At 37.7% G+C, this 20410-nt stretch overlaps 2 protein-coding genes and 1 long non-coding RNA gene across 12 annotated transcripts in view; 2 read left to right on the top strand and 1 right to left on the bottom strand.

The window, feature by feature from the left end:
• Window positions 1–2921, top strand: part of LOC309879512 (unconventional myosin-X-like) — an 84987-nt gene extending 82066 nt beyond the window's left edge. For all 6 annotated transcript variants that reach the window (XM_082763262.1, XM_082763264.1, XM_082763265.1 and 3 more), the window contains one exon: window positions 614–2921. In XM_082763262.1, coding sequence (XP_082619388.1) covers window positions 614–727 — 114 coding nt within the window. In that variant the 3' untranslated portion in view covers window positions 728–2921. The remainder of the gene's footprint in view (window positions 1–613) is intronic.
• A 1118-nt stretch (window positions 2922–4039) lies between these two features.
• On the top strand, window positions 4040–20405 carry LOC309879713. 5 transcript variants are annotated; one of them, XR_014317815.1, is made up of 8 exons: window positions 4040–4199; window positions 7962–8065; window positions 10374–10518; window positions 11208–11294; window positions 12619–12689; window positions 14181–14394; window positions 19556–19620; window positions 20204–20405. It is a non-coding gene; the product is annotated as an uncharacterized lncRNA (long non-coding RNA). The 5 variants fall into 5 exon arrangements; XR_014317817.1 differs by lacking the exon at window positions 4040–4199 and having other exon boundaries at window positions 14305–14394; XR_014317818.1 differs by lacking the exon at window positions 4040–4199 and having other exon boundaries at window positions 14205–14394.
• LY75 (lymphocyte antigen 75) overlaps window positions 8060–20410 on the bottom strand; it is a 46460-nt gene continuing 34109 nt past the window's right edge. The window contains exons 26-35 of the mRNA XM_082763785.1: window positions 18433–18601; window positions 17159–17320; window positions 16111–16233; window positions 15487–15681; window positions 14875–15095; window positions 13721–13895; window positions 12838–13005; window positions 11486–11608; window positions 10857–11024; window positions 8060–10043 (exon numbers count right to left, since the gene is read on the bottom strand). Of these exons, the coding sequence (XP_082619911.1) occupies window positions 9859–10043; window positions 10857–11024; window positions 11486–11608; window positions 12838–13005; window positions 13721–13895; window positions 14875–15095; window positions 15487–15681; window positions 16111–16233; window positions 17159–17320; window positions 18433–18601 (1689 nt within the window). The 3' untranslated portion in view covers window positions 8060–9858. The remainder of the gene's footprint in view (window positions 10044–10856; window positions 11025–11485; window positions 11609–12837; window positions 13006–13720; window positions 13896–14874; window positions 15096–15486; window positions 15682–16110; window positions 16234–17158; window positions 17321–18432; window positions 18602–20410) is intronic.

The raw sequence follows: 20410 nt of genomic DNA, 5'->3' as shown, positions 1-20410 counted from the left end.
CAGAATCACAGTCCCAACTGGTGTATTAGCTCTATCCTGAACGTACCTCAGAGGAAACTTAGGTCTTTTTATGCACAGTGTGCACAACTAAGAACATGCTAGAGTAATCTAGAGAAGCACATATATGTTTCAAAAATGCTTGCAAATATGACAATGAATTCTGCTGTTTATGAGTAAAAAATACTCCCCTCAGTCAGTCTGCCACTGTATTTCACTTGATGTCTTCCCATTCTTGTGTTGGGAAAGACTGGAACCAGTCATTCTCAATTTGTCTTTCCCAGGCAGCCCAGGATTTTGTAGAGTTCTGCCATATCCTTCTGTCAGCTTTTTTCCATATTGAAACATCCCATTCTTTTTAACATTTATTTGTAAAGACGCCATTGCATACCTGTTACTGACCTTGTTTTCATTTCCTGTATCTTTTCTGTGTATAGAGGTAATGACTCAACTCTTTCATGCTTATCCTTACTGTCATATTCACGTTAACATTACATGCAAAATTTACAGTGCCGTGAGTTTGGACAAGGGGAAACTTTTTCTGCAAAATGTCTGGTATACATCAGTGGAAGTAGGTTTTTGATGTGCTTATCCTGTTATTGTGTTCTTTTTCTAGGTGGGTGAGATAATAAAGATCATGAAAGCATACATCAACATGATAGTGAAGAAACGCTGCAGCGTCAAGTCAGCCACCAGTGTGGACAGTCACGCTAGCGTCTGGACTAGGTGATATGAACGAACTGCCATGAGAGAGAGGCAGTTGTTTAATGATTGGTATTTGCAACTTGCCAGCACAAGTGTAGCAAAGATGTTTTTAAGAACTCTACTTGACTGACTACTGTATTTAAGAGCTGAAGTGGCATCTGCAGTACCATAGGATTTGCACTTCTGCCTAAAGACATTGAACAGTAACAACTGTTGTTGTTGAATATTAACGGCCCAAAACTTGTTTTCCCTTGCTTGTCTGATGAACAATGTACCTTAAAGAAGCAAAGTCAGAAGCATCCTCCTTCTGCCTGTCCCCTCTGCTGCTTTCACGAGTACCTGTCATACTGGCAGAAAAAAATCACAAGAATCTGCACTACAGGAGGCAGAGTTAAGCTTCCTTAAGAATTTCCAACATGCAAACATCTGGGATCAGGGGATCACAGCACAGTCTGCTAGGAGAATATTTGTTTTTTTATTTATTTTGTAGGTAGCTCCGAAATAAGTCACTCTGGAATTTTCTCTTCAGGATATACTAATGATGTCATCTGGTCTTAAAAGAAAATATCTTTTTTGTAATTGAAGCCAAACAGTCCAATAAAGAGGTCAAACCCTACACGAGAGACCATTAAACAAACAAACAAAAACACCTGAGGAGAGTTGTTATCTTCTAACAGAAGTTCACAGGTACATGACTGTAAAAAATGGCACTTTAAGTAAAAATTCTAAATACTCAAACATAGAAGAAAGTCCAGGGGAATAGTAGCACTGAAATATATCATCAGGTACCATTTTGGTAATTCTAAGTAGCACCTGTTACCTAAGAATTAATGATTGCCTTTTCACAGCCCAGAAGGCAAGATTGATGTAGTTGCATTACTAGAAAAGCTGTTCCTGACAAATTCCAAGTTTCAGATGGAGGTCAGACGTTTTTATGGCCAGCAGCCTACCTGCGTTAAGTTCCTTATTTCACTAGATGGGATTTTAGGATGACGGAAACCCCTGAACATTAGCTTTAAATGAACAGTTTCATACTGAGTGAAGAGATGCCTAGATATATTCTTATAGGCAATAATTTAATTCCTTTGTACTACTGTAAGCAGATGCCAAGTCCTTCATTCTCTGCTGAGTTTTAATTGGAACTGCTCCCATCACCAAATCTCAATATCCTCTTCCAGTCTCTCTTAGGTCCCTAGACATCAGCAAATATATATATATATATATATATATATAAATGCTTCTTGGAGGTTTTTATAGCCATTTGCAATTTGAAGAAGCAACTTTTTTTTTTCCTTCTCAGTGAAAGATGACAGTCATCTTCAATCTCCTGATTTCATTGTTTAAAACAATATTTGGTATTGTTAGACGCATCACAAATTGGTTGCATTGGCAATCAAGAAACCTTGTGGCTAGGCCGTCATTTTCTACAACCCCTGTCATGTCAAGTCCTGAAATGCAAAGGCCCATTCAGTTTCCTAATGAAACTATAGAGCTGTGTGTGTGATGTGGACCTTGTTGCAGGATTGTTTAAAATCAGATGTTTGTATTTCTGAAGAAGTGTCAGCTTAAGGCCTGTTAGCTATAAAATAGAAATTTCATAGACAAGAAAACTAGGAGTCAGTATGCAACAGGTTCAGTTTAAATTAATCTTCAAGTTGTGCCATTTCACTAATACTGTCATGTAACACTACAGTTTTGAGGCTGACAATGCAAGAAAAAACACAGTGCATAATCTGTGCTTTTCTCACACAATACACTGCAGCATGTGCAAACACCCTGTCCACCTGCCACACATCCAGCCTAAGAGGATAGCCACTACTGTATATTGTACTTTCAACTGGAGTTTTGCCTTAAATAGCTTTACTGAAGGATCGTACAAACATCCACTTTTTATCACAAAGAATAAAAAGATGGCCAGGTCGCAAGTGAGAGAGAACAGGAATGCAGAGGCAACCTGAAAAGTAACACTTTGTATTGGTCCGTACACTGACTAGATCTCTTTATGTATCAGAATAGCCTTGATTATCCCTGTCCTAACTCTGCACTATTTCTGTTCTGGCTCTTGGGTTGCTGCAGGCAGCTTGAACCCACTTGGGAATGTAACTCCCGTTAGTATTTGTTGTAATTTTGCTCATTTCTATTACAGAATTCCTTCTGCTGTCTTTTTTAATTTGTAACTGGCTTTACAAGATGAAAGTTTAATAAATTATTGGATTGCACAGGCTGTATTCACTCTCAGACATTGTGTGCTCATGTTAAGGTGTTTACTCAGTGATCTAATACTCAGAACTTGTAAGTAAAAAGGAGGTATCAATGTTATGAGTGGGTAATAGCCCTTCTCTCGGGAGGGAAATTTGCCTCTGTGGCAAATAACAGAATGCAATTTGCCACTACAAGGTGTGAGGTTTGTTTCCAGGTTCTGCTGCTCACTCAGGGGCTGGTTTTCACCCAAGGGCACATCACTGAAGCAGTAAATCTGCATAGGAACAGCTGAGCCGTCAGCAATACAGACTATGCTCTAGCAAACCACAGGTTTGGAAGTCCACAGGTATGGAAACAATGCAGTGATGCACAGTCCCCATCAACGTGCCCTTATACATCCGTTGGCCAGGTGCTCTGAGAGCCCTCTGGGACCCTGGAAATCACTCTATGCAAGGGGAGGTTTAGGTTGGAAATTAGGTGACATTTTTCCTCAGGAAGAGTAGTCAGACATTGGAATGGGTTGCCCAGGGAGGTGGTGGAATCACCATCCCTGGGGATGTTCAAGGAAAGGATGGACCTGGTGATTAGCGACATGGTTTGGTGGATGACATTGGTAGTAGGGTGATGGTTGGACCAGATGATCTTGGGGGTCTTTTCCAACCTTCATGATTCTAGGATTCTGTGAATTTTACTACCAACAGTTCACAGATTTTCAGTTTTTTCATGTTTAACACCTTGTGTAGTCTTTACAGCTCCTTACTTTAGATGGGAACTGCCTCTGTTTACTTCATCAGTTGCTTTTCTTTCCTCAGCTGTTGCACATCCCTGCCTGTAATTGCCCAACCACTTGGTCTCTCCTTTCTGCTTAGTAAGCCCCAAACACAGGCAGCTCCCCCTTGTTTGGGCGGGTGTTGGGGACAGTGCCAGAACCGAACACGCACCTCTTATCCCACAACCCTCCCTGGAACACCCCATACACGCTAAAACCCCTTTAGGCAGCCCCAGGCCCGTCATGTCACTCCTCAGCCAGGCAACCACTGTACACCCCCTGCGCCTGCGCGGCGCCTGCCGCCATTTTGGGCGCTGCCTCAGCGGCCCGCCCAGGGGCCGTCCCTCGGCCGAGGCGGCCCCCGGGGGAGTTCCGCAGCCCCCGGGCGTTCCTCGGGTTCCTCGTCCCGGCTCCCCGCGGTGGGGTTGCGGGGCTGCTCGTCCTGCGCCTCTCAGGCTGGTGGCTGCGGGTGGTGCTTCCCGGTCTCCTTCCCCGGCAGCTGGTTTGCAGGCTTCTGTGCCCGGTGGTGAGTTTATCTGGCGGTGCGCTCGCCAGTGGTGCCCTAGTGGTGTTTGTCGGGTAACTCGGAGCTTTTCTGTCTGCCAGTGCTGGTGCTTACACGTTAACCCTACGCCACAGCTTAAGTAGTACTATACTTTCTCAAGTACTTGTATCTAGGGTGTCTGCAGGTGGCTAGTCACAGCTCTGGAGGCTGCAGGCACAGCCAGGTGTTCAGCGTAAGGCAGAGGCTGTAGGGGGCTGTGCGAGGTGGATGGGCAAAACCTGTGAGGGACAGGGCGACAGGCACAGCACAGAAGAAGTGTGAAGCACAACAGCAGCCGCAGGAGATAAGACACAGCAGAAAGTTCAGGAGCTCAGCCCCTTTCCTCAAAGTAGCTCCTGAGCCAAGTCCTGGGTAAATGTGCCCGTGTATTACCTGTATACATGTAACTTACACTCTCCCTTGCAACACAGTGCCCCAGTGCCCATACCATGCTTGGGAAAATAAAGGCCAATGAAGCAGCAGGCAGTGCAGATGCTAACAGGGATGTCATTCAGCCATGCACAGTCATGCAGGCGTATTTGTGAGTTCATCTGAATCAATGGCTTTGTAAGGTTAATCTGAATAGGCATACAATGCTTGCTGCGTTTTACAGAGTATAAGAAGTGTTGCATTTTTGCTTAAACATTCATTCTATATCGTCTGTTAAAGGGGAACAATGACACAGGGCATATGGAAAGATAAGCTAAGAGAAAGCAGGAGTAGAAAGAGCTCTCTTAGAATTAATGCAAGTGCCCTGAGATACAGCATGCAGGAAAAGATCTTTGTTCTCACAAAAAAAAAAATATGCACGTTAAGGGGCCAATATAATGAAGAAAGCACATTTTGGAATAATTATTTTCTATCACTGAAATGCCACTTTCTTAAAAGTTACCATAGAGAAAATTATTATATTTATGCTGAAAAGGAGCAAAGCTACCAACCAGCCATCGTTCTGATTGCATTTCTTTCTGCACTGCAAATAGAAATCCAGGACTTGCAGTCTGTGTTGCATTACCATGTAATCACAACAAGTATATGTACCTCATCTGGTATTTCCCTAACCCTGCCCCCCCCAAGTTCTGTCAAAAAGCTTAGTTACTGGCAGATATTACAATAGTAGGCATAGGCATTTTCAATGTGAAAATACGATAAAGGGATTAAAACAAGATAGTGGCGTTAATGCTATGCAGCATTTGCAAGTTAATTTCATATCAATAGTGAAATCATGTTTTGTAGTGCTTTCTCAATTGCCAGTTTAAAAACTCTTCGGATCTAAATGGGAGAAGTCCATTGCAGTGACAACTGAATTTGTCTTTTGTGTACCTGATTGCCTGCTTTTCCTAAGCTTAGTTCTTTAATTTTGCTCATAGTTCTCTATCAAAGTCCGTTACATAAGTTGGTCAATAAGAACTTGCATTTTCTTGACAACAGAATGAATTGCGGCTTTTCGGTACTTAATGGGGACTTATAAAAAAGATGGAGAGCAACTCTTTGCTCGGTCAGATATTGACAGGACAAGGGGGAACTAAGAGGGGAGATTATGATTAGAGATCAGGAGGAATTTCTTCACTCAGATGGTGGTGAGGCACTGGAGCAGGTTGCCCAGAGGTTGTGGATGCCTCATCCCTTGAAGTGTTCAAGACTGGGTTGGATGAGGCCCTGAGCAACCTGATTGAGTGGGTGGCGTCCCTGCCCACGACAGGGGGTTGGAATTGGATGATCCTTAAGGTCCCTTCCAACCCAAACCAGTCTGATTCTATGAATCAGACAAACTTTTATGAATATGGGGGTTACACTGTGCTCCATACACGGAGCAACAACGCCTGCATAAAGCGTCCAAACTGTAATTCTGACTTTCAGCAACACATATTGTAAATGTGGTCTTTATTTGCAACCACCAAATATATATATGTGTGTGTATATATATATGTGTGTATATATATGTATATATGTATAATCACTGACAGGCCATGCAATTTATTTCTGCCATTCAGAAATGTTTGGATGTGTAACATATGTCCAGAGCAATGAGCAGATGGTACATTTGGTTTAAAAAATAAGAAGGAAAAAAAAATGATAGAAAGTGCAATAAATGTATCAGAGCCAGTGTTCGTGCATAAGCATTTGTGGTTGATAGCTGCATGAGTTAAGTTACTGACACAGAAACTGTGTTAAAGTGAAAATGATGGTTGGTCCAGTGTCAGGTGCAGTTTAACCTTTCTGTGACAGAGGATTTGGTGAGAGATGCTTCAGAGACTGCAAAAATCAGGAATAGTAACCAAAGCTGCTGCTCCATTTGCTATGGGTCTTTCCATAGGAGTAAGGTCTTCAGTTGTAACAGGACTGTGATGTGCACGTCAGGTCATAGGTGTGCAAAAACCTTTGTGCATTTAGCTGAAGCTGTATCGTTTTTGTGTTGAACTACCGCAGTCCAGCAGACAGTCTGTGCTTTAAGATGTCTTCCCACTTCCACCGCTGTGTGACCTGGGGAATATACTTTGTTTTTGTGTTTCTGTTTCCCTGCTCGTCCTTTGTCTTCAGTTCTTACATTAATTCTTTTGAGGCAATTGACCATGTTCATAGTCGTGCATAACAGGGTGTTTCTCCCAGCAAGGCACTGCCTGTAGCTAGTAACATTGCCCTCTGGCCAGATGTGGGATTTTAGGGGTCTGGAATTCAGAGTTTCAGGTGATACTTAAAATGAACACAGCTCATGCTTAAATTGCAACTGTCACAAGGTTGGAGGTATTTTAACTTTGCCTCCATTTTATGGGGAATTATGCTAGGAGCCCTTATAAACTGCATTAGAGCTAAGCTGTTCTAAGAAAGCTAAGCTGTCTCATTTAGTGACTCTACTGAGCTGTACCTTGATTTAAAAACAAAGGCACAGAGGAATGTTGCCTTTCTGGGCAAACCTTATCCGTGTAAAAACTATCTGTTTTAATTGTGATCACAGCTCCTGTGCTATGTGCTTTTTTTATGCAGTGATTAATAAGCTGTACCTTAGCTCTGATAACTGCTTCCATGGAAATAAAACCAGTGTAAGCAGTTTAGTGTTTTATTTAACTTTATTCTTTCAGTAACAATACTGCTAAATAATTTTCCTATATATTTCAAATAAAGTGGGTTATTCAGCTGCACTAAGGCAGTTGTGCTTGTTCAAATAAGAATCACCAGTGATGAGACAACTTGGGTATGATAAAACAAACACGAGAAGAGGGGCCTTGCAAAATTATTTACATCATCCATAAGAATAAAATATACAAATATTTGGTTTTATTATAAAAAGGATATAGTCATTTGTTGGGTAATTAGGATTTTATCACTAATTTCAATTTCAGACTCGCACCTAAAAATTTTCAAAGTATAAACACCTATAAAACTAGTAAATCTGAAAACATGAATTTGTAAATATTTTTCCCCAATTATTATTGTTGTTAGAAAAGGACAATAAAACACCACTTTTAAAGTTTGTTAACTTAGAAATTGTTTGGCAAAGCATTTATGCTTATAAGCTAAAACAAGATGACAGGCACCAGGGTTTATGTTTCACACTTCTGGAACCAAGGAGGCTTAAGAAGGGAGGTGGGGATTATTTTCATTACATAGTAACTAGCATCAAGAAAGAAGAAAGAAAACGTCCACAATTGTGCCTAAGTACCAAAACAATGAAAGTGCTTATTTCTTCATCAGCAAACTAAAACAATGTTTCCTTTACTATGCCCCTTCACTCTATTTTAACAGGCTCTAAAGTGATATCTACAGAAAGTTCTCTATTTCTCAGTACAGATGATAAACACCTGCTTATCAAAATAGTGCAAAAAGGAACAAAGAAAAGTGCTGTCAACGTAAGTAAACCGCAGGGAAAAAAACGCAGCTGAATGTTATGACCTTGCAATGTTGCTTTAGAGAAATCAGTAGTACGCTTTTTCAGCATGTCAGACCAAATGTATTCCTATTTCCCATATCACACCATCATTAGATGGGGAATGGATTTGGTCTTTTGCATATACTCCTTCATAAAAGTAGCCGTGTCTGTTCTGACTTTCGTACTGCACGTTTAAGAAGTCTAATGACTTCCGAAACAGTCAAATCACTAGAATAACATTTACAATGCTGTCTTCCCTTTTTCCCTTTATAACTTTCTTCGGAGTGCATAGAAAAGGCCACAGTGACACATTCCATACAAAAATCAAGTTTAAGTTTTATGTAAAATACTCAAGTATTTTTAGCATTTACATACGCAACTTAATTTACCATACATTCTTTCTCACTCCTTCCTTATATCTTTATCTTATTTCTTGGACAGACAACAGATATTTCACCTTATATAGTAAAGCATTTAACCCTAGTATAAACAAGAGCATTACTGGAGGTACAATGTCAGGAGCATCTTGTTACAGAACGTGGAACACCATCACTGCAAACTCCTGTCCTCAGGTGTCACAGTGCAACAGATCATAAAATGGAGGTCTTTTCCCTGTTTTATCCACAAGAAAATCACTCGGGTCTAACTCCAGAGTAGTTTGAAGACAAGCTAGAGTGTGATAGATCTTCCTCTAAATACTACTCTAGGTGCAGTTTTCTTAATGTTTGTCTTAATCAATGCTTAGCTCTAGATACTGATTTTCACTGTAAACATTTCTGTTATTTGTGCTTTTAAAACTTTGTGAAAGGACTTGTAAAAAGAAACTGAATAATTTACTTGACAGTTATATCACAGGATAAAACACAACATTGATGCCTTTGCTTTTATAAGGCTAAGGTTTTTAATTATGTCTTGAGTTTTGCTTGTGCTTGCAGTTAGCCCTTAGCGGGTAGTTTTGCTACTCCTGCTACCTTTGGGGGATAAGATTAGTTACTTGCCAGCTTGCCAGTCTCAGACTTTTAAAATATTCTACATTTATTTAATTTACTCGTAGATAGCATGGCTTTAGTGCAGGGTATTCCCTATAATTCTTTGCTCAAAATGTGCATTCTGCATTCTAAGATTCTTATCTCACCATTATAACATGGTTTTTTTCATGACTTCAAGGGGAAAAAGTAGCAGTATGATCTTCCTCCACTACAACAAGAAAATTTAAAGTCTAGTTGGATGGGAAAGAATGCTTAGTTGTCTTATAACTCCTTTCTCCCCTACTATATCAAAATTTGTAATAGCTTTCTAGAAAAGTTGCTACACAAAAATGGCTTGTCTCCTATTTATAGTCTTTGTGCTAGCTGCTACAGGGTAAATCCAGTGCTAGCTATCAAAATGTTACATCATTTGGCCTGAAGTTATTGAGTGAAAATTGTACAAAAGTGACAGAATTCATGTAGCAATTTTACATGCATTCAATACGGTGATGTTGCATAAGTACTATTGGCACAAATTATTTCATTAAAAAACGTTTTCCAGTAAAGAGAAGGAAAATAATACTCTAAATTAAAATATATTACAGAACTCCAGAACCCTTGTACCTTAAACTGAGGCCAAATGTAAATGGGCTTGAAGAAAAATTGCACGCTTGTATAAAAGAATTTAGCCCCCATGAATAGCCTTATTACTTTTTCAAAAAGAAGTAACAAAACATCAAGTAGTTCATTCCTTGTGGCTTCACACAGTGAAGTTCATGCTAAATTGCCTAGAAGGAACAGGTTCTCAATAGCTATCTTTTGTGAACACATCATCAGTTTCATCATCATTCATCCCTCTTTGGTAACGTACTGAAGAGAAGGCACTCCAGTGAAGACGCTTCTTTTTGTAGAGAAACCACACTAATCCGACAGCGAAGACTAGGATAATTAACAGGGCAAATGCTACAGCCACCCCAGTATGATTAGAACCTGTAACAGAACAAAAAAAATGTTGTTACTTAAAGAGTTTTGGTAAGAATATTGCTTTCATGGGGTTGGTGCTTAGGTAGTTATACACTAATACCGTATGCATTTATGTAGGAGTCATTTAGCTGGAGTAAAGGCAAACTGTTTCAACATATTAATAGACTTCACCTTATCAACTGGAAGTTAGGTTCTCATGTGAATCAGTATTTGTCTATTTTGATTAATCTGCTTAATGCTCAAGTGATTGCTTCCTTTTCTGGACAGAGCAGAATGTGAGGAATTAACACAAGGCCTGAGTTTTTTGTTTGTTTGATTTTGTGTTTTTTTCTGGAGCTGTGCGACCATTTTCAGAAGCTTCCTCCTTGAAACACAATCCTCCTTGAAAACAATCTGCAGTACCTGTTTACCCAGCTTCTCTTACAAGCAGAAGTCTTTCTGTACCTACCTGTATGGACTCGCCCATGAAAGACACCCTCTGGTAAGAACTAAAAACACAGGAACTACTCTATGCTGTCTCTTAAGTGCGAATTTCAATTCTCTCCCTTACCCTATTATAAGTGGACAGTGGGAGCTGGGAGAAGTAAATTTCTGAAGAATTTGTCCTTTGTTTCTCATCAGTATACTGTCTTAGCTGAATGTAGTTTTATGACAGAACAGTCACAGAAGGCTCTTGTTTAAGGCAGAGCTACTTGATAGGTTCTTGTGAGGTTTGCACTTTTTTTTTTTTTTTTAAGAGACTTCCTCCACCACAAAAAGAATATCCTGAGTGTAGTCATTACAGTGTTAAGTCTCTGCTAAAAATCAATTTTTCCATACCTAAAGGAGCTTTACAAACCACTCTGCTTTGGCTACGACTGCAGTCAACTTTGGACCATGTGCCAGTTGTGGACAGGATAACACTGCATTTTTCATTCAGTTCTGTGCTTTTGTTTTCCCAGTTGGCGTAATTAACTGATGAGCCATCAAGCCAGTACAGGGACTGATCTGTTGAGAAAAATTTGCTTAGTTAGGTCACCAAAATATCCCTTAATGTTACAATGAATGTAGCTCACAAGCTATTGAACTATTATTTTACACTGCTAAAAGAATCAGAGCTGAGAATATCTATTCTGTATATTTAAAGCAATAATTATGAACACATCACTTTTAACCACACCTCTTCTCCAGACCCAATTTGGACAGAAGCAACAGCACCACGAAGCATCAGTGAGAGCGTTGGAGAAAATGAACGTCACCGATTCCTGACTATCTCAGGTGAGCAACAGGAAGAGACTTAACACATGACAAAGTCCAAAGGGCTGTGCCCTGCTAAGTGAGGGATGCCAACCTCAGACAGGAGTTACTGTAGGCTACCACTACTACAAACTGTATTCTTATTTGAGGATTTATACATTTTTATTTACCATATGAAACACTCATGTTCATACATGGTTGCTGCTTCTTACCCTTAGAGTTCTGAGTCAGTCCAAGCCATACTTTCTTGGTGATGAGATCATTCTCCTTTATGTGTGTGCTCACAAATGCATTTTCTTCAGCATCTCCTATGGTCAGAAGTGTTGCTGAAGGATCTAAGGGGAAGAGGAAAATGGTCAGAATTGTAACTTTAGAAATTTCCATTGTGCTCGTACATTAAGCTTCCTGGGGGAACAATTACGTCAAGAAAAAAAATAATGATCTGGGCTTCTATGATTAATTGAAGTAACCTGCAAAAGAAAGACAAACCCTCCACGCCCTAAAATACAGTGTAGTGCTACACTAGATAGCTTCAGATGACTCGTTATTCAAGCAGGTCATATGAAATAAAATGCAGTTAACTTACTGCAGATATGGACTACCTACATGGAAGATATCAAACGGTATATCACTGATTCAGAATTTCTAGTCTTGTTCAAGTGATAATCCCTTTTGTAAAAGGCTCAGCATCTTGTTGAATCGAGTTATTTTCTAAATCACTCGTACCTCTTTTTTTTTTTTATATACAGTGTTAAATTAAGGAGTAAGAGGAAGGAAAAGGTACACTGGAGTTGAGACCCAGTGTACCCATTCTTTACCACTATATGCAAATATAAGCCAGAAGCTTAATTTAGGGAAAGATTACTTTCTCTTTGAGCCACCAGGGCAGGCTGAGTAGAAAGGTGAATTCAAAACTGGGTCTATTTGCACCTTTTTTTTCCCTCCTACATAGTGGGTTTAACATTATATCGTATGATTACAGAAGTTGCGACAGTCACTACCTTCTAAACTAAGGTGATCAAAGATTCTGTACATGCAGTTGCTTAACATTGTCTTTTGTGATACAATCCCCACATAGCTTATCAAACAGGAGAGAGATTCCTTTAATTTGACAGAAAAAGTGTTTTTTAGTAACATCTATAATGTATATTATCTATAATCTTTGGACTATTTGATAGGGATATCTGCAGGCAACTAATGAAAGCATATGTGTAGGAAAGCACTGCTAAAAGCACTAACTTTATTTCTAAAAAAAGTTATTTGTATAAAATAAAAATTTTCTTTCAAACTGTAAACCTTAAGTTTCTGAATCCTCCATGAATGAATATCTGCATTTTCTTTGCAGATATCCATGTGCCAACCAAATTGTCAGCACACTACAGAGTTTTATCAAGGGCCTTAATCAGATGTTCAAAGGTAAAGCTACCTATTAGTTTTCCTAAATAAAAGAAGGATAGCTGAAAAGCTGAAGCATAGCCAGTGTATGGCTTTCATTCTTGTTTTTAATTTTTTTGGTATAATAGACTAATTACAGATTGTAATGTGATAAAGAGTCTACACATACTCAGTTTCTGGCAGACTTTCTTAGCATCTTCCGCATTATATACTGAAAAATTGTAGAACGCCATGTCAAATGCGTAACAATGATCCTTATACTGTATCCACTGTAGTGTTCCACTAATTTGCGGGCATCCTGGGGCTTGGCTCGCCTGCTTTTGCTGTAATTGTCTCTCTGGAAAGATAAAGATATCAATGTTATTTCTGCTGCAGGAGTTTATGCAGTTTCTTTGTTGTAGTAACATGAAAGTATTAACAAGGACTACTGCTCCTACCAACATTCATTATTCAGTCAGTATATTAATATTAGTATATTAATAAATAATCATATATTATACATAATTATATAATGTATTATTACATATAATAGTAATATATTTATATATAATGTAATATATATTAATGTATGGTATATAATATGTTACATTATATATAATAATCTGTAATCTATAGTATGATATATGTATAAAATATAATATATATAATATAATATTATAATGCATTGATATACTAATATAATAATATTATTAGTATGTAATTCTTCAAGTCTAATAGAATTGTTTAAAAATGGACATAAGACAAGTCCCAAAGACTTGGGAACCTTTTTTCCCTTGCCTTTTATGGTGTTTTGAAGTTTGGTTTATGTTTGATATAGATTTGATTAAGAAAAAGATCAACACTTAAGTGTTTGTCAGAGGTGACCAGGAGAAGACAAGGATTGTTTTAGGTTTTTACCTCTAGAGAATGAGTCTCCAACATTCTATCATCCCTGCTAGACTCTTAAAAAAAAAAACATATGGTCTTTCAGCCTTTGTTTCTATCTCTAATTAAAACATGTAAAAGTAGAATACAGAAGATAACTACATAAAATGTTGGAAAGTAACACTTACTGTTTGGAGGGCTATAGCAAATGGCACCTTCAGCAACATTTGTACATTTTGTACGGTTCCAAGATCCTTTAGTATCCAACAGAACACAGTTCTCAGTAGCATTCGAGTTTTCTAATTCCCATGGATAGTAGTCAAAGTCAGTTCCATCTGACCATTCAAAATTAGCTTTACTTCCCTAATTAAAGAAAGAAAACTACAATTTTTAAGCTGCAGTACATGGTTGTGGTTTAAATCTTGTCAGTCATTAATAAGTCACATAGCAATAGTTATCACTTGATGAGTGATAAATTAAAATTCAGATACCTCATTCTCTCAATCCAAGCAATTCTTAACATAGGAATCCTACCAGTTTGTGCAAACTGCGAAACCATAGCACCTTTCCAAGTTTAAACCCGCAGTGTGCCTTGTAATATTCTGCAGGGAATGTTTTACTTAATGTAATTCTGCTGTTCCATTTAAGCAGTCTGTCTTCCTTTCTGTGGAGATTACTAGACATGTTGCAAACTGCTGAACCGCTGGCATGGCTGCAGTGCATAAAGCAGGCCAGGCTCAGCAATGGTTTGCAGTGTCAGCTCAAACTGTAGATACAGCGATGGAAACTCTTGACAATGAAGAGACAGTTATGAGAAGCGGAGGACCCGTTCACAATCAAAGGAGGAGCAGAAGTGGGAAAGGTAAGCATAGAAAACACACTTCTGCACTCTCTGCAGAGGACTATCCTGCCAACCAACTACCACTACAAGTTCTGGAGGCAGATTTGGGGAGTACTGTGGGAAATGGGGTTGGGACCATGTGCTTTTGCTCTCAGGACAAGCAGACAGAAAAGGAATATGATCTGTAGCTTGGCCTTCTCGAAGAAGGGATGCATAACTTGCTAGAGAGCCAATTCCTGAATGGCCTTGAAGAACCAGTCCTGACCTGCACTAAACATGCTCCATTCAGCCTTGCTTGATTGTATTATTTTAAAGTTTCAAAGATTCAGAAAAAATAGCAGCAGTGTCTCTACATACACTGAAATTTAATATGCTTTAATATATGTTACATGGAAATGGAGCTTCTAAGGATCTGGAAGAGAAATATGGGAAAATATTTGATGTCATATACAGGATAGTATTTACAAAGTCTTACTGAGGTTACCAACAGTACATACTTACATCGTGAATTGACAACCCAAGCCACAGAGGATAGCCATCCTGCTTGACAATATCTTCCAGAAATAACTGTTCTGATTCACTGTGTACACTTGCTAGATCACTTCTATTTTGTTTGCATTCTCTCAGTGCCTCATACCACGTTAATTTTTTTTGAAGGATCCTGTATGTTCTGTTTCCATGTGGAATAGACTCAGGCAGTCGAGGTTTGTGCTGCTGGGGTCCTATTTCAAAGAAAAACAAGACAAACTGTACACTTCATTAATACTACTAAGAACATATGTAAAGTATTAAAATTAATCTGTAACAATGCAAGACGAGTTATTTTTTTTTTCAGTGCAAGCCACTTAATGTCATGTAAAATATCTTTCTCTATTTTGAACATTACAAGCAGCCAATGACGGAGTACAGCAAACACATTCAGTCTGCTCAGAATATTGCAGTAGTTATGCACAGACTGACCCTATACCAACAGGAGCCCGTAAGAGCAGTGCCACATGGTTAAATGGGAGCAAAACCAAAGCCTTATACAGAAGGTGCTGCAGGACCAGAACTTAAATTATGAGCCTCATCCAACACTCCATAAATTATACATGAATCTTCTCTACAACTTACCCCTTTCAATTTTACAGGCAAGAATACTGTACACATTATAGTGATGAGCATGCCAACTTTGAGAATAATTATAAATATCCCAGAAACCATCAAGATTTACACCAGCAAAAAAATTGTTCTTCTTTATGGTAGGTCTTCCCAGCCTCCAGTTATTGTAAGCCAGATGAGTTTCATCATACCACTTCAGAACTTTGTCTGTGAAAAATATTGCATATTTATCAAACTGTTGTCATTATGCGTACAAATACCATTTAGCTTTTAATGACATTAACAGATAGATATTCACTTTGGAAAAAAATCAGTGATGCTCTAAGTTACTCTAAATTAGTTCTGTATACAATGCTAAATACATTAGTATTACTCATCCAGGCCCTTTTACATCCTGCTTTCCAGGAAATCAAATCTAGATGAAACAGAACATACTGGATCTAATTATCACTCAAACAGAAACCATGTCCATAACTATTTTCTTCTAGAAGATAAATACAAATATAAATCATTATTATATGTTTGTATTTGGTTTGAGTTTGCTATATGCTGAAACATGCAAGAAACATGCACTTAATGCTGCAAACCATCTCCAATCTAGTTATTACAAAAAAAAAAAAAAAAAAGACAACTTACCACTGTCGTCATAAATTACACCCAGCCAGACCCACATAGCCAGTCCGCTGAATGAATGAAGCTGCTCAGTAACAAAGTTATTCTCTTCTTCATCTCGAACACTCAGAACAAATGCTTCTGGATCTGTTGATTTTTTTTTTTTTAATTACTTTCTTACAGATTCACCTTTCAGTTACAACAAAGTATTTTTCACTGCTATTATTAACTACTAAAGATAGGTTAAAAATACATAAAAGCAAGACAAAAGAACCAAATGAATAGTGGGAAAACAATTCTCAAAGATGTTATCAATAGCGCTTCCCCTGGTTTTGTGGCTAAGACTCATCTCCAGAAATTTTTATGGGTTCTACCATCTGTAAAATTTTATTTTCCCTTTACTATTTCTCCCTTTATTATTTTAGTAAATAAACGGGTGTATAGAACACAAAGCTATCAGCAATCGTTCACAATGTTCTTTATACTTTTTATCTAGTAGGCAGATTAAGAAAAAGACTGAATTGAAATCAATTAATGAAAAATCAGTTTATGTAAGTACGCATGTCTTTGAAATGCTAAAAGAATTACTTAATATAAGAGGGAAGCCGCTCCTAAGCGTACGCTTTGATCAGGATGAACAGGAAAAGCCCATATGCTTTTCTGAATTTGGCTATTCTCTGCCTGTTTACTTTGTTCACTTCACTGTTCCACAGAAAAAAAAAAAAAAGGTACTTGTGACTGTAAAGACAGAACGTTGCCAAGGGGATAACAATTACCCAAACCATTTAAAATTTGCATATTTTAAATAAAAAATGTGTTTTCAATTTTTCAGAGATCTCAGAATTCAGCAGTTCCTAGTTATCTCCCTCTCAAACACATGGCCTTGCACTTTTAATCAGAGTAGCATGAGCACAAACAGCATCAGGCAGTGCAACACTAATACACATATCCAACTGCACAGCCTTCCTAAACCCTCACTTTGCTGTCTTTTTAAGACAGTGACTCAGATCTAAAACTAATCTCCCTCAATCTGGTATGCCCTTAGATACCTGTAATATAAAGAAGTACTTACTCATTTTCTTGCATAAATGATGAGCTTCTTGAGACTTCAGTTCTTGCCATCTATTTTTTGTTATCATAAAAGTGTAGCAGTTGTTTCTAAATGATATCCAGGGTGTATTTTTAATCTTATGTGGACACTTAACTTGTGTAACTTGTTCTTTTTCATTCTTCTCTAAATAAGGAAAAACATTATTAAAACAATTTTACACACCACAGTACATTTTCAGGTAGCATTTTAAAACAAGCAAGACAAAAGTGTTGCCCTCCGGATGTGTAATGTGTTACTGTTTTCAATTGTGACAGAGATGTTTGGGTTTTCTGTTGTTGTTTTGTTTTTAAGTAACTAAGCAGTAAGCATTACAAAAGAGTACAAACCCTTACAGCTTGCACAACTGTTAGGTTATATAGGTTTAAGAATAAAATCACTACATAAAAATGCTAAGCATGAACGAGTAACTAAAAGCTCTTACTGCCTTTTGTATGAAGGTAGATCACCATAACAAATAATCTATTCCATAGCTGGCAATACAGCCTAGTTCTATGACTTTGTTTAATACTTGATAAGTGAGAAGAACTCTTCTTGTAGTTGATTAGAGTGGAAGCACCACTTAATTAAAGATGTCATAATCTCAAGTATATACTTTACTGTGACTCGGTATGTACAACAATAGTTTTAACTGTCTTCTCGCTATTAATGTTCTCCTAGAAGAAATCTGTGATAATCTGAGATGTTTTTCTCTTTGAGAAAGGAGTCATGCTACATATGCATCCCCCCCAAAAAAGCTGTCCTGCTATAATAGATGTATATTTAGAACAGTTTATGTGAACTGAAGATGACTTTAATTTGCACCTTTCAATTCAGTGTCTACCTGCTGTCTTTCTCCTCCATATAGTCAGGTATAGTCAGGTATCTCTTACTCTTTTTAGACTTGAATAACTAAAGAGGTCTCAATATTAAGATGTTTATAGTACAGAGGTAGCTCAGTCATCTTCCACATGCAAGTGGGAGAGATTAGTATGCAATGGTATTAAAGTAATGATACAAAGGTAGAATCAGTTAACAATATAAAAGGTATAGTCTACCCCAAAGCACTTATGCTGAGTTTGTTTTTATGTAGCCTGTGGATTAATATCAACAGGTGCATACTACCCTATTTTAAACAAGCTAGTCTGAAGGAATGTAATTTTAAAAAGTTTTAATTTTGAAGTTACAATCTGAAATTTTCAAATATGCTTCACCATGAAAAAAATGCACCTTTTGAAGTATTTTGCTTGCATACGTACTTTCTGATGAGTAGCATATAACACCTCTGTTTGCAGAGGAACAGTCAGAAGTTTTCCAGAAGCCATCAATATCCAAAAACACACATTCTTCACTTGTTTCTTCATCATCATCAGACCAGCGACTAAAACTAACGTGCTTCCCATCCAACCAGCCGTAATGTTTTCCACCCTAGCATTGTACAAGTAAAATTGATCAGCTTACATAGTAAATAAAAATAAAATATATATAATATGCATATATAAGGTACAGAAAACAAGATAACACATTTGCATTGGCCAAAGTGCGCTAAACAGATGGCATTCAGTGTCTCTCTCTGGTGTGAACTGTTAAATGTTCTGCTACTCTTTCAATTTGATCTGTTCACAATATAACAAGCTTTGTTGTTTTAAGTTTTGCAGTTGCAAGAATATGAAACAGCTGAAATGAATGACAAATTATCAAGTGTTAATGTTTAACTTCTATGCTTATGGAAGAAGGCCAGGCAATGAGATGTCCAAATTACATCATTTGCACATGTAAATCAGTGGCAGGTCTAATTATCTGGTCTTGGAAAACTGATAATATCTGAAAACAAAGTTTCTCCACAGAGAGTTGAAAGTAGTCTATCAAGTATTTAACTAATTTAATAAATAAGATACGTTTCTGCCCTGGAGGATGGAGGAGGAATAAGAAAAGTCCACATGCAACAACCGTGGTACCCTTTAAGAACCTTACATTTTAAAGTTTTCCTCAGGAAATCTCCTTGACTATTTGTAATTTAATGTATTTTGTATCTTTTCTTTTGCATGTAGGATTCCAGCACTGGAATAAAAAGTTTTGTTGATCAATTTCATTAGAATTGCCTTTCATGTGACTTTTTAATTGTGCCCGAACAACCAAGAATTCCAATATTCAAAAGCTAGTGCATATCTGAGCTGTATGCACCAAAATTAATCATTTGATTGTCACATCAAATTATTAGGTTTTAATATTAGGTTAATATTCAAAGGAGGAGGGAAAAAAGGTTGTTCTGGTCTCTTCATCTTCATTAAGACTAAATGCTTATTTCCTTTTAAAAAATATTCTCCATGAAGTATACACTGAAATTTCTATTTTGTTTCCTGCTTTGCCTTGAATACTCAGTAGCCAATTACTGACATAGGAAGATCGTAACACCATAGATGCCAAGTGAGCACCAACCTTTGCAGGTAAGGCTTTTTTCAAACCAGTTTTAACTTTTTTCTTGCAATTATCAAGACTTGTGTTCAGCAAAAAGATAACCCTGCAAGCAAGCCCAGACCTGTTCATTAACAGCTAAGAGTGCTTTCAGTCCACACTGAAGATCGCCAGGAGGTCCTCTGGCTAATAAAGGCAGAACAGTCAAGCAGTACCTCCTGCACTGACTTTTCCAGAGATTTTAAAAACAAACACACACAGCCACAGAAGAAGAAAAAAAATGCATCTCATTGTCTCCCTCAAACTCAAAGCAGAAGTACAAATAACATGAAATAACAACAGAGTTTAACATAAACTATATAAATCTATCTCCAGAAGTATTCAATTATTCATTCCGGATTTCATTTGCCACTTCTAGTTTCTCCTGTTTAGAGCAGAATTTGAGTTGACTTTTTACAGTGGTAGTGTAAACAGTGCTGATAATACTAAAAGACTATATTATTCGTTCATTAACAAAATAGACAAAAGGTAGTATAGTGACCTGTGTTGATGCTACCCCTACAATATGTCCCTTTTTCCTATAATCTTTTAAAACAATTGTCTCCTCTTCATCAGTCTATTCCGCAGAGTCCAACAACTGACTATGTAACTCAGAGAACAGAAGATTTAGAACATTAATCTTGAGACCCTCTGGATGATTATCACTAAATGAAAAGTTACCCCAGAAATTAATGTGTTACTGCATTTTTTTAATCTCAGTTTCTGTTTCATACAACTCTAAAGATTACTTTAAGCTACATTCTGAATGGAAAATAAAACTTA

The sequence above is a fragment of the Aythya marila genome (assembly GCF_965140915.1).
Source record: "Aythya marila genome assembly, chromosome: 6".
In the NCBI taxonomy this organism is placed as follows: domain Eukaryota; kingdom Metazoa; phylum Chordata; class Aves; order Anseriformes; family Anatidae; genus Aythya; species Aythya marila.
This window is presented reverse-complemented; position numbering and strand designations above follow the sequence as displayed.